Genomic DNA, 16,507 nt, shown 5'->3' with positions numbered 1-16,507 from the left:
TCATCGTTTGATATTTGACTAACTTGTGTTTGTACAAACATGAATAACATGCATTTCTTCTTTTTTAATAAAATTCGTATAATTTTTTTTAAAAGTTTTAGTATGTTATTCTTATTTATTTCATCTTGATTCATATGATACAAACATCGAGAATCTCGCCCAAAAAATACATCGGCAAAACTTTCGAGATAATATTCTGAAAGAAATTAATTCACGAGCTAATGCACTCCCAAGATTAATTGCTCAAATAGGGTGAAATCCACAGTGTTGGCCGTAGGTCGCCATGCACTCCGGGCGACCTACCCTTGCTCAAACAGAGAAAATGAACGTGTTGCATGGCACATGCACGTCCCAACACATAGGTCGCCATGCCCTCCGGGCGACTTTATAGGTCGCCATGCCTTCCGGGCGACCTTGTAGGTCGCCATGCACTCCGGGCGACCTACCCTCGCTCGGCTTCCCTCGGATTCCCTCGCATAGCTCGCTCGGTTGCCCTCGCATAGCTCGTTCGGATAGCCTCGGTCGGATGACCTCGGATGCTCTCGGATGGCCTCGGATGCTCTCGGATGGCCTTGGTCGGATGGCCTCGGATGCCCAGCGTGTTGGGACGTGCATGGCACATGCAATCTCTTGTAGCTCGCCGGGAAGACATGGCGACCTAGTAGGTCACCCGGAAGGCATGGCGACCTACGACCAACACTGTGGATTTCACCTTATTTGAACAATTAATCTTGGGAGTGCTTTATCTCGTGAATTAATTTTTTCCAGAATATTACTTCGAAAATTTTGCCTCCTATAAAACATGTCTTTTAAAAAGTACGATATAAGTAAAATGTCGTTATTAAAAAAATAGTATTCTCTTGTTAAACTTGTTTAGACGCAAATTACCTAAATGACTATTTATTTATTGAACCTAAATGACCATTAAATGGATATTATTCTAATAATATAGCTAGGTTAATTTTGTAACTGAATAATTTACGAGGGGAAGCTATACGGCATTAATTCCACAACGACACGATATTAAACTTGGATCTTACATTGAAATATACAGACAGCCCTAATTACGCGTGTGTTTTAACCATTGGATTTAATGAATTATTAGCACATAACATTAACATTACGTGTTGAAACCCTAATACTAACCTCATACAATTTTACTATTATTCTCTCTCTCTTTACTATGCCTGTAAACGAATCAAACGAGCATGAGCAGTCGTGTGTTCATGTTCGTTCGTTTAACTTTAATCGAATAAATGAACGAATATGAATATAAACGAATAAAAAATTTCTTGTTCGTGTTTGTTCGTTAAGGAATGTAGCTTGTTCGTGTTCGTTCATTTAAATGATAAAAGAAAACAAAAACGAACGGATGTAAACGAACACAAATGAACGAACGTAAGCGAACACAATAAATGAACATAAACGAATATAAATGAAAATAGATTTTTTTTCTTTCCTAACAATTTAAGGATTATATTTTATTTAATTGTTTTGAGTTTTTTTATTTGTTTTTAAAATTAATTGAATTTTAAAATGTTTATGGATATCAAATTAAAATTTATTGGGCTTTAATGAATGCACATAAACGAACGAACATAATGAACATAAATGAACGAACATATTACCAAACGTTTACGAACGTAAATGAGCGAATGAACCATCTGTTCATGTTCGCTCATTTAATTAAACGAACACAAAATATTACTCATGTTCGTTCGTTTAATAAATAAACAAACTTCTCGCCGAACAATTCACGATCGATTCATTGAAATTTCGATTCGTTTACATTACTACTTTTTACACCAACTCCCACACAATCGTAAAACACGACTTTCATATAAAAGAATGTTTTAGAATTTAAATTTCAAACTAATTACAGTTTCATAAATGTTTTTAAAATAGACATTCATACAGTAATAATATAAAAAGTTTTATATAAAAAGAATACAAATAAAAAGATTAATAAAATAAATAATTAATCTAAACAAGTTACGTGACCTACCAACCCTCTAAGGCTAACTACTCAATTAATTTGCGAGACTCGCAACTTTTGACCTTTTATTAAAGATGGAATCATTAAGAGATAGAACGTTTCTAAACAACTACTTTAACCCCGTCACTTGATTAATAAAATTATAATATAAACTTTTAGATAAAAATTATGACAAATTAATCATTAGACCAAATAATAATATAATTTGGTATTCTAATATTTTGAGTAAAGTACACGGATGATTTTTAATTATAAGGTGTTGTTTTGTTGAATTTCCTGATTATTAAAAATTATAAAATGATTCATCGATTTAGGACACTACTTTGTTAAGTCTCTCGACTATTAAAAGTTATAAAATGATCACATGACTATTCGTATGTTCCAAACTCATCATCTTCCGTAAAAAAATTGGCAATCGTCTAAGTTGAGAGTTAACTTGTTGACTGAGATATTATAAAATTTGATCCTATTACTACTTGAGTTGTCTTTTGTGGATCGATTCTCTGTGTACATTATGTCGTCGAGCATGTGTTTGAAAGCAATGGTGGTGCCAATAGACATCATTAAAATATGAGTTTATCATATCTCAATTAACAAGTTAAATTCAAGCTCAAACGATGGTCAATTTTTTAATAAAAAAGAACGAGTTTAGAACATATGAATAGTCGGGTGACCATTTTGTAACTTTTAACAGTCATGAGACTTAATAAAATAGTGCCCTATAGTCGATGGATCATTTTGTAACTTTTAATAGTCGGAGTTCTATTTTGTAACTTTTAATAGTCTGAGTATATTTGTAACTTTTAATAGTCGGAAGATTTAATAAAACAATATCTTATAGTCGGGGACCATTTTTATATTCTACCCTAATATTTTTTTACCTAAAATTTATGTATATTATTAATTTAAATAGTTTAAAAAATTTAACTCTTCATATTTAAAAACTCTATCAATTTAATCTATATCTTCTCCAAAAACTATTCCCAACTCTTGTTCTAATACGATGGACTCACTTAGTTTGACAATAATGTAAAAAAAATATTTAAATTGATGAATTTCATAAATATGAATGGTTAAATAAAATGTATAAATTTTAAATACTAAAATTTTTATTATATTAGAATACATCAAATATTTATTACATTTCTAACGATCAATGAAATATTTGTAATAATATTTTAATTAAATAATTAGATTATAACTTTAAAAAATAATTATCTATAATTAAATTAATATTTTTTTTGAATAGTCTACGTACAAGGTACTATTTATTTTAATTTTTCTTCACTATACATAAACGCATATTACAGACGTAATCATTTAAACTTAAAATTTCTATAAAAATGACATTCTCTTTAATCATTAAATTATCGTGATATCGCATCTATAACCATATGTAAAACTAACCTACTTGGTGTACAAGTGCTGGCTTTAGAAATTGGAAAAGTGTCCCATATTTTTCTTTGGGTTGGTGGGATATTGGTATGCATTAATATTTTATTTGTACTTTATTTATATTTTGATGATTTTTTTTTAAATTTACGTTTCTTTGCATTTTTTTTATATTCGATCGCTGAAGTTATTTTAATTGTGCTAAATACGTGAACTAATACAGTATTCATATACAATCCCAAATGATTACTATAATTTTTTTTTGTAATTAATGAAACATGATATTATAATTTGACTAATTAGTTATTTCTCAATAAATTTAAATTTAACATTTATTTTTATATAATTAATAATTTATTTTAAAATAATGTGAAACCTATTGTCGGCGACTCGGCGGCCATTTTCTCCCCCACCAACCCTCTTCTTAATATATATTGTCTTTTTATTTTCCATTGTAAAAGGCAAAGTCCTTTCTTAAAAGGTACAAGCAACTAGCAAAATAAATGAACAATGAACAACCTCTATTATTTTAACAAGGCGACACTTAATTGTTAATTACGAGATAGCGATCTGCAAATATTACGAGACAGAAACAACATTAACATGAAACACTTTTGTAGTAAACATCTCGAATTTCGATCAATTCAAAATCATATGGTTGCGGTGGCATGCTATATTAAAGATTTGTTAACGTTACCTGGACACCAGAGACGAGGGATCCTGCAAGGACACCGGAGAGAGTTTCCACACCGAAAAAGATCCCGACAATAAGGGGTGTTAGCATAACTAGCGCACCAGGCGGGATCATTTCCTTGATGGAAGCATCAGTGGAGATCTTAACACAGGTAGCATAGTCTGGCTTAGCAGTGCCCTCCATGAGACCCGGGATTGTGTTACTGCCTGCGCACTTCCTCAACCATCTTCAGAGCAGCACTTCCCACACTCTTCATGGTCATTGCAGAGAACCGGTAAGGAAGCAGTGCCCCAACAAGCAAACCAATAAAAACTTTAGGGGTCAATACATCAACTGTTGAAATAGAAGCACGGGTCACAAAGGCGCCAAAGAGGGCAAGGGACACGAGGGCTGCAGAACCAATGGCTAAAAAATGCAAAAATTGCAGCAACACTTCAGACCATAGTTCAAAAAATTATTTCTTACAGTTAAAATGACAAAAAAAAAAGGTATTGAATAACTCTTAAAAGTCAAATTTAACCTAAAGTGGAAAAACCTAGATATGCCAACGCGATGTAGGGATGTCATAAATCAAATAAAAAGAGAGTACGGGCGGTGCTCAAGTGAAAACAGATCTAACCTTTCCAATGTCAGCAGTGGTGTTTCCTGCAGCATCAAGAGCATCAGTTCGCTCTTGAATTCTGTGGCTCATGCCAGCCATCTCAGCAATGACTCCAGCATTATCACTGATGGGACCATAAGCATCAATAGCCAACCCTGTAGCTATGGTGCTCAGCATTCCAAGGGCAGCAAGAGCAATGCCATACATAGCAGCAAAGCTGAAACTAACAAAAATACTGATTGTGATAGCAAAAATAGGAATAATGCAAGACTTATAACCCAATGCAAGGCCAAAAATAACATTGGTCGCAGCTCCAGTCCTGCAGGAATCGTTCAACGTCTTTTACAGGGCTGCAGGAGAAAGTATAGAAAGAGTTAAACTCAAAGATACCAAAGGATAGCCCAGGAGAAAACAAAATACCATCCAAACTAATTACCTTAGAATTGTCAAATTGTTGAGAACAAATAATACCTTAGAATCACCCTATACTAATGAAAAGGAAATAAATAAAATACAGGAATATATATTGAAAATTTTATTATTACAGAAACTCTTGCACTCCAGGATCCTCAAAGCAAGGGGATGCATAGATGATAGTTTCTTCAATTAAGCTTAATCTTTTTTCATATAACATATAAATATTATAAGAAATACACTTATAAATATATGCAAGTATTTAAAACTCAACTTGGTAGTACGAGGATGTTTATACATAGGCAATCTAATGATCTCTTCTACCCCTTTCAATAAAATGTCCGCCGTAATATTATCATTTATGCTTCTCATCACCTTCATGTAGGTATTGAAATCATTGGGGTTCGATTTATCGCTTCTCTTCCTCATATAGACCCACAGCTGTTCCTCGTTGTCCCAACAACACTCGATGATCATCCCTGAACACGATTTCGGATCCAAACCGTCTCTGAATTCAACTTTTTGCCCTTCCATCAGCTTCTTTCTCCCACGTTCGTGAAGGAAGAGTTTTTGGTCATCGTCGACACCCGTCTCAAACAGGAAATCGACTGAGTTCATTTCGGCATATTTCCACTTGAGAAGACCTTCATGAGTGTAAGGAATGTAGGGATCCTCTCGGCCTTGGAAAATAAGACCATCTGCTTCATGACACAGTTTGGGGATGAACTCATTTAATATCTTTGGCACTGTTGGAAGCGACCAGAAATCTTTTCTCTGCACCCTGAAGAGTTCCATGTCATATCGGTAACATGAAGTTTTGGTTTGATCTCGATTCCGAGGCTCGATCACGTCTTTCTCCACCATGTCCCATCTTTCGAAGAATGGTTTCTCCATGAGTGTGTTTCCATTACAAGTGATGATGTCGAAAACCAAGAATCTTCTTTCCTTGTTTTGTGACACCGGCAAAGTATCAGTTACCATCTCTCCATCAAGCAAGGTATAATGATGAGTCCTCTTTCTGCAACTGCATGGGAACCTCATCTGAACTCGTCGGAAATAGAAATTTCGATCGATCAAATAACATCCGTCTAGAGTTATTAGCATCATGTACCGAGTCCCATCGGCTTTCCATGTAGCATGATAGTAATGCTGCCTGAAAAGTTGTAAATTCTCCCTGTTGAGTGAAACAGGATGAGACCCTGGAAACTTTTTAGCTCTATCATCATGTAAGTTCATCAGCTTGTAGCATGATTCTCGAAGTGATTTCACTTGATTGAATGGTATTCTATCTCCCAAGACATCGTCATTTTTCATTGCTGGATCGGCTTTCGGTTTACGATTCGTGTTCGATGCTGCATTAGGAGAAATCGTCCACCGAGGAGGTGATGGATAGGCGAAGTCTGCAGGTTTAGATTCATTATAAAATGCATACAGATCATCAATGTAATCTGGCTTGTAGATTCCAGGGGGACGTGCTTGAGCAAACATTTCCATTGCAACTTAGATGGATTTTAACTTTTTCCTTGAACTTAGATGGATTTTTCATATTCCTTCAGTTACTACGCTCATCATGGAATGATATTTGGTGTTGGAATAAAAACTTATATTCACTCGAATTCCATATTTTTGTTATTATTATTTATTAGTATAATTATTCCTAACCATTTCTATTTTATCCATATGATAAACACAATATGCTTAAATATTATGTATCGATTTAAATTAAATATTTCACTGAAAATGATGACATTTAGGGTAAATTATATTAGATATTATTAAATTTTAAGCGACATTATATCATATATGTTAATTGTAACCCCCTCAGACTGATACGGATAGCCCGATCTGATCTGGAGTGTCACATTAGGGCCACCGGAGCGACCCATTGTAAAAATAGCGGTAATTTAAAACTTTTCTTAAAACATGTAAAATCATAAAATGATTTATTATTATTCAGAAATAAAACAGGTTTTTCAAACTCAGATATAAAACAAAATACAATCTACATGCCCCCTAATCACATGTACCATACTCTGCAAGCAACGCCGGAAGAACTCCCTTACTGATGTTAATAATTGTACTGGTACGATTCTTTTAACCTGCAATGGTGAGTAATAGAGTGAGCTTCGAAAAGCTCAGTAATACAGAACTACCAGATGAAGCTGCAAGACATGCCAATAAATGGAAAGCCATATCATTTCTTATTTAATCAAACGTATACCGATTTTCGGAATAATCAGGAGTTCCACTGTTAGTTCAACGAATAGAAGCCATGAATATCTCAGTTCATAGGAAGCATTCATAGTATCACATTTTCAGGAGATCGAATAGGGTGTCTAGTGTGTTCCAACAGTACGATAAAATCATAATAGGTACACTAATCAAATGATAGTTCAGTAAATCTCATAAACCATACTGTATTTGACCTTTTTAAACTTGTATTTTAAAACCATCGTATAAAGAGTTAACCTAAGGGAACATCTTAGAGCTTGAGAGCCTACCCAAGAAAGTTTGAGGCCACGGGGCCTACCTAAGAACACATCTTAGGGCCGTAGGGCCTACCCGAGAATGATCTCAGGGCCGCAGAGCCTACCTAAGAGTCATATTAGGTCCATCAAAATTTTTCAGCTTGGTCAGAGCTGTACTTTACAAATATTTATCTCCAAGATATAGTTTATACAGTGATACAAATCCATAAGCCATCACCGTTAAGTCGGTGCATCCATAAAACAGTAACCATATATTTCAATGTACCACATGTTAAAACAATAAAGCAATTTTTGTATATATGTATAGAACACACTAGAGAATCCAAGTACTTTTCAAAGGCATTTTGTAATATCATTATGAATATCATGAACCTGTGCAATTTGATCGAATTACATGAATAAGATCTTATTGGAGAGAATCGATTTCTAACTAATCTAATCAGACATTTCAGATTGATACTTTAGAATTCTACTATGTTTCCATGTGCATCAGAAAAACGTTCAAGAACCTTTATACATAATAATTCTAAATTCAGACTTACTGCGAGTGATTCCCTTACCCAAACAATCAGGGTATTTAGGAATATACTTAAATTCATAGGATCTCAGCTCAATTGAACCAAATAGGGTATTCATAATCTCTTCCTTCTGATTTACATGCGTGTTCAGACATGACCGAAGTGATTTAATATGAAAATGTAGAAACAAATATTCAAGACATTTACAATCCATGTTGATCGATCGACTTATCGAACAATTCGAACTGAATAACTCTCAGAACTAATGCATGTCGACCCGTCAATTTTTTGCCTTTTCAAAGTATTTACTCTTTAATACTAACAATTCTTATCCATAATTCATCTTTGTAATCATCGCTGAATAGATCTTCCAATAGTCTTTATTTCATTTCCATGTTTCAACGATATCAAGAAATACAGACGTATTTGTTTCATGGTTAATGACCCATATCGACAATTCATCATGTATGTTCATCAATGTTTCCAAACTCATCCAATCACCTATTAAATCCTCAGTCATTGAGGTTACTTAGTTTGTTTAGCAAACAAGTCTATCCCGGTTACTTCATAGTTTTCCAGATTAATTCAGATGTTTCTGATTTTCAAATATATATTGCATTTCCTTTCAGTTTAATTTAGTCATTCTGGTATTTGTGGTTGATTTATCTTACGGATATCCATTTCTTACTATCGAATGTGCTCTAGCGTTGATCTGAGCTGAGTACTTTCAGAATTATCATAAATTCAAACTTGAGGGGATGAACAAACTTTCAAATGGTTCCTATGCCATCCAAATACTGATATAGCACTAGCATTGTTTGATCGGCTTAAGTTGCGTTCCATAACCTTTAAGAGCAGTACAACATCCTTTTTTATTTGAATTTATTAAATAATCCGAGACATTTACTTAGTCTAGGATATAAGGGTATTTTGGTCCTTTTGGTGCTCAATGTTTTCCATTCATTTCAAAGCTTGAGGATATTCATTCATTCCTGGGCTTGGTGATACTCTTGAGTCATTTCCATTCCAGGGGTATTTTGGTCATTTTACATATCCAGTGTATTTCAATCATTTTTTTATGTCCGATCTTATTATTTAGTCCAAACTTATCATTTACTTCAGTCATTTCTAACCATTCTAACAAAAGAGCACCATTTATAAAATATTCTTAATGTACTTACTAAATTCGGTAATTTCCAGGTTAAAAGTCTTTTCAAATGTTACTAACAAATTATCAGGAATTTTCCATACAAAGGTAGGATCTCAACAATCAAATCAGTAATTTATCGGTTTAAATACAAATTCTCAGGTTATTTTATCATTTAGAGTTAACTCATACTATTTTTACCTCTCAAGGGTATTTTCGTAATTTCTTAACCAGATAACTTCAGTATTAACTCTTAACGAAAATAATATAATTTAGAGATCATATGGTTAATTGTTTCCCGAACATTCTCTGATCCTGAAATGATCTCCTTAACAGACTTCTAGCATCTTGCACAAACCATCTTGAGGTTGAAACCCAGTTATCCAAATTTTCTAAGCAAAACTAGCATTTCTCATGCACATCAGTAATTTTATCGGATCAATATGCCCTTTCAGAGTTATTAACCAACTTTCAGGGATAATTCTTGTCATCTTACAACATAAGGATATTTTCGTAGTTTTACCCCACCAGAGTATTCTCATAATTTCCCATTCAAGTACCTTTAACATTTGACCTTTGATGAAATAAATTATAAGATACAGATCCATGTTGATTTCTTTATTACCAAACACATAACTTGAAATTTAATTCTAATAATCCCTCAATTTCTTATAAAAGTCATCTGAACCATAATCAGTTACCAAATTTCTACTATATTCGGATCGAGTGTAGAAATTAATTAACTACACAAATGATAGCAATATTATCTTATTCATGCATTTACCAATATTCACATGTTCCATAAAGCATAAAGAGGTAGTAAAGTATTACCTCGATTTTCGTGTCATACTGATCGACCATATAAATTCCATTCGAACGCCCTCGATCTTGAAATCATCTTCTAATAATTCCTCATATGCATATCAACAGAAATTACATAAAAAACATAGCTTAATTCTGAAAAACGGTTCGAATCAGGTGATTAATCAGTGAAAACCAACTTACTGGGTTTGAATTTGGCAAAACGAACCCCAAAAACGGATTCAGAACGTCGAAAAACATCAAAATATGTATACCCGGTCAAAGTCAAAGGTTGTTCAATGTCGGTCAAAGTTCTAGTCAACAGTGGTCAACGTCGATCAACGCATGTCAACGATCAACAGTCGACCATTTTACACAAATATCACCATAACATGAATTAATTACAAATTTAGCCACCTTCTAAAAATATTTACAAAACTAACACACGAATTTTTACACAAATAACACCCAAACAGAAATTAATTACAAAATTAACACCATGCGGTCAGACGATACCCACTTTCGAGGGGTGGTGCGTGAACACTGATATGGTGTCGGAAACTTCCCGGAAAAATTCCTAAAATATATTTTAAGCGATTTTGAGGCACTTACAAAGCTCGGTTCACAATTTTGAACAATGGAGAGCTCGATTTTAACAAATCCGAAACTTTGACCGCTTCAGCTCCTCACGCGTCGCCACCGACGGAGATAAGGAGGACACTGACAGACTCGAAATGGCACAAGGAACACGATGGTGCGGGAGGTGTTAAAAACGGATGGTCGGATCGTCGTGAATCGACGAAAAACCAACGAAAATTGTGTTAAAATCGAAGATACTTCCGACTGAAATTAACGACAAACGACGACGATTCACGACGAAAGGTTTGAGGGGTTTTGTTCATCGGTCGATAACGAACACGATGGTGGTTTCGATTCATTGATCGGAGGTCGGACGGCGAGTAGATCGGAGCTTAAAATCGTTGATCGGGGAGAGAAATTATGAAACATTTCTGCAGAACCATATAGGGGAGAGACTTATAATTGTCTCTAAAATAAAAATGGTTAAACTATGAGTTTAGCCACTAAATTTTCTGCATTTTATAAAACGGTCTGCCAACTTTGAAAATTTTCAATTTAATCATCAATTTTCTTCCCAAAATACAAATTAAATCTATCACTTTATAATTCTAAAATTTAGCCCCTAAATTAGGTGTTACATTAATTATTTTAATTATAATACTAAATTTTGATTTTGATTTTAATTATACAATTGATCGTTAAAATTCAAATGATACGACGACATCGACAAAATAATATTATTTTGTTGCGGCTATTGAGGTCAAAACAATATCATTTTAGGTAATAAACATTAGGAGTGTATCGATTTTATCATTGAAAATTTAAACGATTCACTTTTAGGTACTGTGCTTTTTTTTGGCGTCATTAATAGTTGATCTTCACCCGTCATCAGTTCTCATTAGCGACAAAGCAACATCAAAATGTTTGCCTTTCACTCTTCTTTTTTCTCATAATCTCACTCAAAATCGACGAAATTAAACAAAAAACTATCATTTTTAGAGGCTTATGGGTTTTCTTAGATTTGGGGGATTTGGCGTGTTTTTCGAAAATTCAAACGATGAGTAGCATTATTTCAAAGAAAAACACACAACATACCTTAAAACCAGCCTCTTTGGACAACCATCAGAAGATATTAGTTTAACATGCCAAACATTTAGATGAATTTTCGTCAATTTGAGTGAATTTCATGAAAAAACAATCTGATAAAAAGAAATATGAGTAAAATATGAACATTTTGAAATCTATCTTACCATCGATGGTGACAGGTGACAAGCGACAATTGGGTGTCAGTGATAGCAGAAAAAAAATCCTAAAATTAAATCTTTTTATAGTTTGGTTACAAAATTGATATTTCAAAAGTTTAGTGTCTAAAATATTGCCGTTTTGGGCATCAATAGTCGAACCAAAACGATATCAGTTTGTCCATATCATCAAATTAACATAAAATTCATCCACATAGTGTCGTTAAAATTAAATGATTGAATGATATAATTGATGTCAAAATCAAAGTTCAATACTATAACTGAAACAATTGAAAGTCAAATTACATGTTGCTTAAATTTTATTGGTATCCGGTATAATGATATAATATTTTTAAATATATTAAATTTAACTAAATTAGTAGCATCATCGATAAATTATACAAAAATATGTATTTATCATTCGATATCTTCCAAATATAACAACCTAACCACATCTTTATTGCCTAAAATTTTAAACGTTGAGTTTCTTTAAGCTGAAACCCTGTGCTAATGCTAGGCCCGCGATACCATCCACTCCAACCCCTGCCCTTAACGGTCCCTTGGTGGAAGTCAATACACCACGCTTACGGCTACGCATAGGCTGGAGAGACTCCAACTCCTTTTGCGTAAATACACGTATGCTTTTATATTAGAAAAACGAGTTTCTAAAATTTTAAAGAACAACGAATTTATAAAATTCCGAGAGATAAAAACACATTTTCAAAAGAAAATATAAAAAAAATATAAAATATATGACATTTAAAAAAATTTAGAAGAATAATTATCCCGACCGTCCCTTCAGCTAAAGGTGCAGAAGCAAGTGAGGGTATGCCGATCCACGTTAGGTTTTGTTTTATCTAAGAAGGAGCCGAGTTTTGCAGACTTTTGAAGCTATTCAAACGACTTCATCATTAATGCTTACAAAATCAGTTCATTAGTATGGATGTTTATTGTTCAATTCAGCTAGTGCAAAAGATATCAAGTCTACTACCTACTCTAAGGACAGAATGAAAGTGAACCAGCAACTATAATTTATGGTTCAAAGGGTTCTTTAAACATGGATGAAGAAAGCTCAGCACTAACATTTGCCTCGTTCAAAAAAATCAGAACCCATAATGGAGTAATCCTCAAAGCAAGCACTCGTCTATCAACAAAACTGGTTATTCATATAGGTAACAATGTGCTACATTTGTTGATCACAGAGGCTAATGCATAAAAGTTATATCTACGAAATTCCGAGTACAACTCCGCAACCAAAGAATCCTTCTAGTCTGCATCTGTACAACCTGAAAAACCTATTGGGCTGAATGTTACACAAGAAGAGCATCTAATTACTGAAGTGTTAATGTTATCATCACACCACAAAGACATGCATGTGACCCTTGATCCCAACCGTGCCCCTTCCTTCGCACAAACTATCTCCGGTTCTTAGAACACTCGGACTCGGGTGCTTTTCGCCATCCTGGTCCCTAAAACAAGTGACTTAACAAAGACTTATCTCCATCACAGAAGTGAAAAAAAATTTAATGGATAATTCCTCACCTGACAGTGATGGCAAGCAGCAAATTGCACCAGAAAGTAGGGCTCAACCTAACCTAATGCCAATAAGTAAAATGTGCCATCCCGTGGCGAACTTAAGAAGCATTCAATTCAAAAAAATGTTCTTGAAAAAACATGCTAAAATCAATCCGTGTCCGTTAAGGTGACAAGGAACATGAAATCTGGAGGTTGGATATATATAGTTCATGATCAACACTTCACTCTATGACGGCTTGGGTATATATTTCACTCCATTTCATAGTTTCAAATAGCTAATTAATTCGTCTAAAATACCTATAATTATTTTCCTCTTTCATTTGTTTCCTGAGCTTTGTACATGTAGAAACCTACAAATCATTCCCACATATATTGAGAAAGTAAATATTCCATATATGATTCTCAACTGATCAAAAATTATTTATTAAAATGTTCAAGTAATTAGATGTGTCATGAGAATTAGATCATCCAAGTATCAGTTATCAATCATGCTAAAAAAATTATTTACAGTTCACTCTCTGCTGCACTCCAAAAATGCAACTCATGGTAAGCATTTAAATTTTACAAGCGCATCTACTAGAAAATAAATATTGCAAGAGATCCACTAATACGCTCAAGAGACCACTAATTTTGAAGGACAAACTACACTTAAAACTATTGTTTACAAACCTGGCCCATGTCTTCTGTTATTAGTCGACAGCCCTGGTTGCCAGCAAAAGTGTTCACCTTCTGAGTTGCCTCCAAATGTTGCCTTACGTTTTCTCACTGCTGCCCCAAAATTGTTATCTTCATTTTCCATGAAGCACTTTCTTGAAGATGAATCAAAATGGTCATTAACAGTCCTCTCTGGGAAAAAACGGAACCCTTTACTAGTTTGTTGAAACGCATCATTAAGTTTGCCCCCACAGCTCGGACTGGCATCTTTGGCTTCACAAATTGAATTCTTTCCTACTTGCATACAAGGGTCAGAAAATAGACCCAACCGCAAGGACAAATCACATTCTTTTGCAAATGACTTCTCGTGGTAGCGCCCGATGTCTTGTTGTCCAATTCTCCTACTACCAACATTGACATCAGAAGACAAAAAAATCTGCAAGGAACCCATTTCAGCTGGCTCTAAAATAGATGTACCACTAGGTCTCCCAACAATTATCGTATCAGGCACTATATTTTCCTGGACCGGGGAACCTGTCTGGGACTCTGCATTTTGATAGTGAACTCCATAGTAAAGGGGGTATACTTGACCCAAGTTCGCTGGGGCATTAGTTTCTGTCCTCATCAATTGGTCATGGCCAGAAGCACAATTCTCAGACAGAAATGGATAACCATGGCGGTTAGTTTGTGAAACCGAAACATTTGAATTCACATTGGTTGCTATTCTTGCAAATTGACTGCCAGACTGAACCAGTGATAACTGACACCGTTCCTCACTGCTTTTATCCAAAATACTAGGCGCTGCAGGGACAGGTTCGGGTGCTCTTGGCGTAAGATAAGTCCTAGGATTACAGTGTCGTTGGCTCCTTGAAGCTCTCACTGGATAGCACCCCAGATGAAGGGCAGCTAAAACAACATATGTACTACAATCTTTCAGTCCAAATGGTTCTTGAAACTAGTTTCAATTTGAAAACTTCATAAAGTGGCAGCTAATGTAGATCAAAACGAGACAAACCGATAATAATAACCTCAAATCCAAAAATACCCCAGAGTAGAACATGTAAAATCCAAAAATACCCCAGAGTAGAACATGTAAAATCTAAAAAAATTCAATAGTACCTTCAACACAAGGTGGCAAAAGCTCTCCTGTTTCGGTGCTCTCATCTCGACGGATAATCGTGTTGATGGCATCATTAACACGGTCCCATAGGGTTTCCGGGTTCGTGTATTCACCCTAAAAATAACGTTAAGAGAAGAGCAAAATTAAGTTGAAAAGTAAATACAGAATAAAAAGATCCAAAAACCGAAAGGAGAAATAACCTCAGAATTGGCTTTGGAATACATAATCTCCTCAGTTTTGACGATGACAGTAATTATTTTATCTTGCCATTCCTTGTTCTTTTTAGTAGCCGTGCTATGAGTTTCCATAGCTAGCCTAAAATCAAAGGCATGGTGGGCATGGAATTAAACACCCCACAGAAAAGACTAAATAATGCTGCTTAAAATGTAACGAAATTAAAGACCCAGAACCTTAAAATCTGTTGAATGATGGAACCTCTCATGGGTTGGTGTCTTCCGCTATGCCAAGCTCTTCTTACACACTCGTAAGGTCTAGGACCTGGCCTTGGCATCTTTGATCTCTCTGCTTCAATGGGAAAAAAATCCAGAACGGTAAAACAAGATACAGAGAGAGAGAGAGAAGGGGGAAAGATGAGAAATTTAGAGGCTTGCCCAGAAGAAAGTATTGAAAGATGGTAGGAAGACAGCAGTGTTTTTACACGGAAAAGATTAGTCAATTTCTTTATGATGGGTTTTGGCCTTTCTTCTTTGTTTTCAGTTCCCACAGTCCAAGGAAGCGAAAGAGAGAGATTTGAGATGGAGGGGTTAAGCTTTTTGTCTTTCTTTTGGGTAGGGAGCAGTATAACAAGATCGGAACAAATGGTCCCTGCCTTTGCTTTGGTCCCCAATCATTTAAGACAGCTTACCATTGTTTACACACTTCTTTTTAATACCATTGTTTACACACTTCAGTCTCAGCTTTGGGGTCATTTTACGAAGGTTTATTTATGATTATTATACATCTAGCTAAATAAAAATAAATAATAAAAAAAGATCGTGGAGTTGGGAATCACAAGGAAAGAAAAGGGTGAGGGAAATGAGCATTAAAATGTGCCACCTACGGACAATGCACCCCATCCCCTACCTTACCAATTGACTATCAAGTTGTGGAATCAAAAAGAGACCATTAACATCTCCCTTTGCCCCCCTGCCTCACACATCGTTTTCCCCACTTAATAACTCTTTCCTCTTCATTTATTTCTTCTAAATCTCATTAACTTGTTACTTGATTTAATTACGAATAAGATTTATCCATTAAATTAATTTAAGTTGAGGGTTCAAGTCACGTGATTGACAATGTTATGCATAATACGTTTTTTTTCCTTC

General features: G+C 34.7%; 3 protein-coding genes across 4 annotated transcripts; all 3 read right to left on the bottom strand.

The window, feature by feature from the left end:
* Window positions 1-4,281: 4,281 nt before the first annotated feature.
* On the bottom strand, window positions 4,282-4,890 carry LOC120156713 (pyrophosphate-energized vacuolar membrane proton pump-like). The gene is made up of 2 exons (XM_039167984.1): window positions 4,776-4,890; window positions 4,282-4,487 (listed from the first exon to the last, which is right to left on the bottom strand). The coding sequence occupies exons 1-2, from the start codon at window positions 4,888-4,890 to the stop codon at window positions 4,282-4,284; spliced, it is 321 nt and encodes a 106-aa protein (XP_039023915.1).
* Window positions 4,891-5,295: 405 nt separating this feature from the next.
* Window positions 5,296-6,591, bottom strand: LOC120156738 (mRNA-capping enzyme-like). The gene has a single exon (XM_039168002.1). The coding sequence runs from the start codon at window positions 6,589-6,591 to the stop codon at window positions 5,296-5,298; it is 1,296 nt and encodes a 431-aa protein (XP_039023933.1).
* Window positions 6,592-12,892: 6,301 nt separating this feature from the next.
* Window positions 12,893-15,981, bottom strand: LOC120156636. 2 transcript variants are annotated; one of them, XM_039167933.1, is made up of 5 exons: window positions 15,593-15,981; window positions 15,383-15,497; window positions 15,182-15,296; window positions 14,078-14,968; window positions 12,893-13,467 (listed from the first exon to the last, which is right to left on the bottom strand). In XM_039167933.1, exons 1-5 carry the CDS (start codon window positions 15,691-15,693, stop codon window positions 13,463-13,465), a joined length of 1,227 nt encoding a protein of 408 aa, XP_039023864.1. In that variant the 5' UTR covers window positions 15,694-15,981; the 3' UTR covers window positions 12,893-13,462. The 2 variants fall into 2 exon arrangements, with proteins under 2 accessions (XP_039023864.1, XP_039023863.1); XM_039167932.1 differs by lacking the exon at window positions 12,893-13,467 and having other exon boundaries at window positions 13,873-14,968; window positions 15,593-15,980.
* Between the last annotated feature and the right edge of the window lie 526 nt (window positions 15,982-16,507).

The sequence above is a fragment of the Hibiscus syriacus genome, unplaced genomic scaffold (assembly GCF_006381635.1).
Source record: "Hibiscus syriacus cultivar Baekdansim isolate YM2019G1 unplaced genomic scaffold, ASM638163v2 tig00111234_pilon, whole genome shotgun sequence".
NCBI lineage: Eukaryota > Viridiplantae > Streptophyta > Magnoliopsida > Malvales > Malvaceae > Hibiscus > Hibiscus syriacus.
This window is presented reverse-complemented; position numbering and strand designations above follow the sequence as displayed.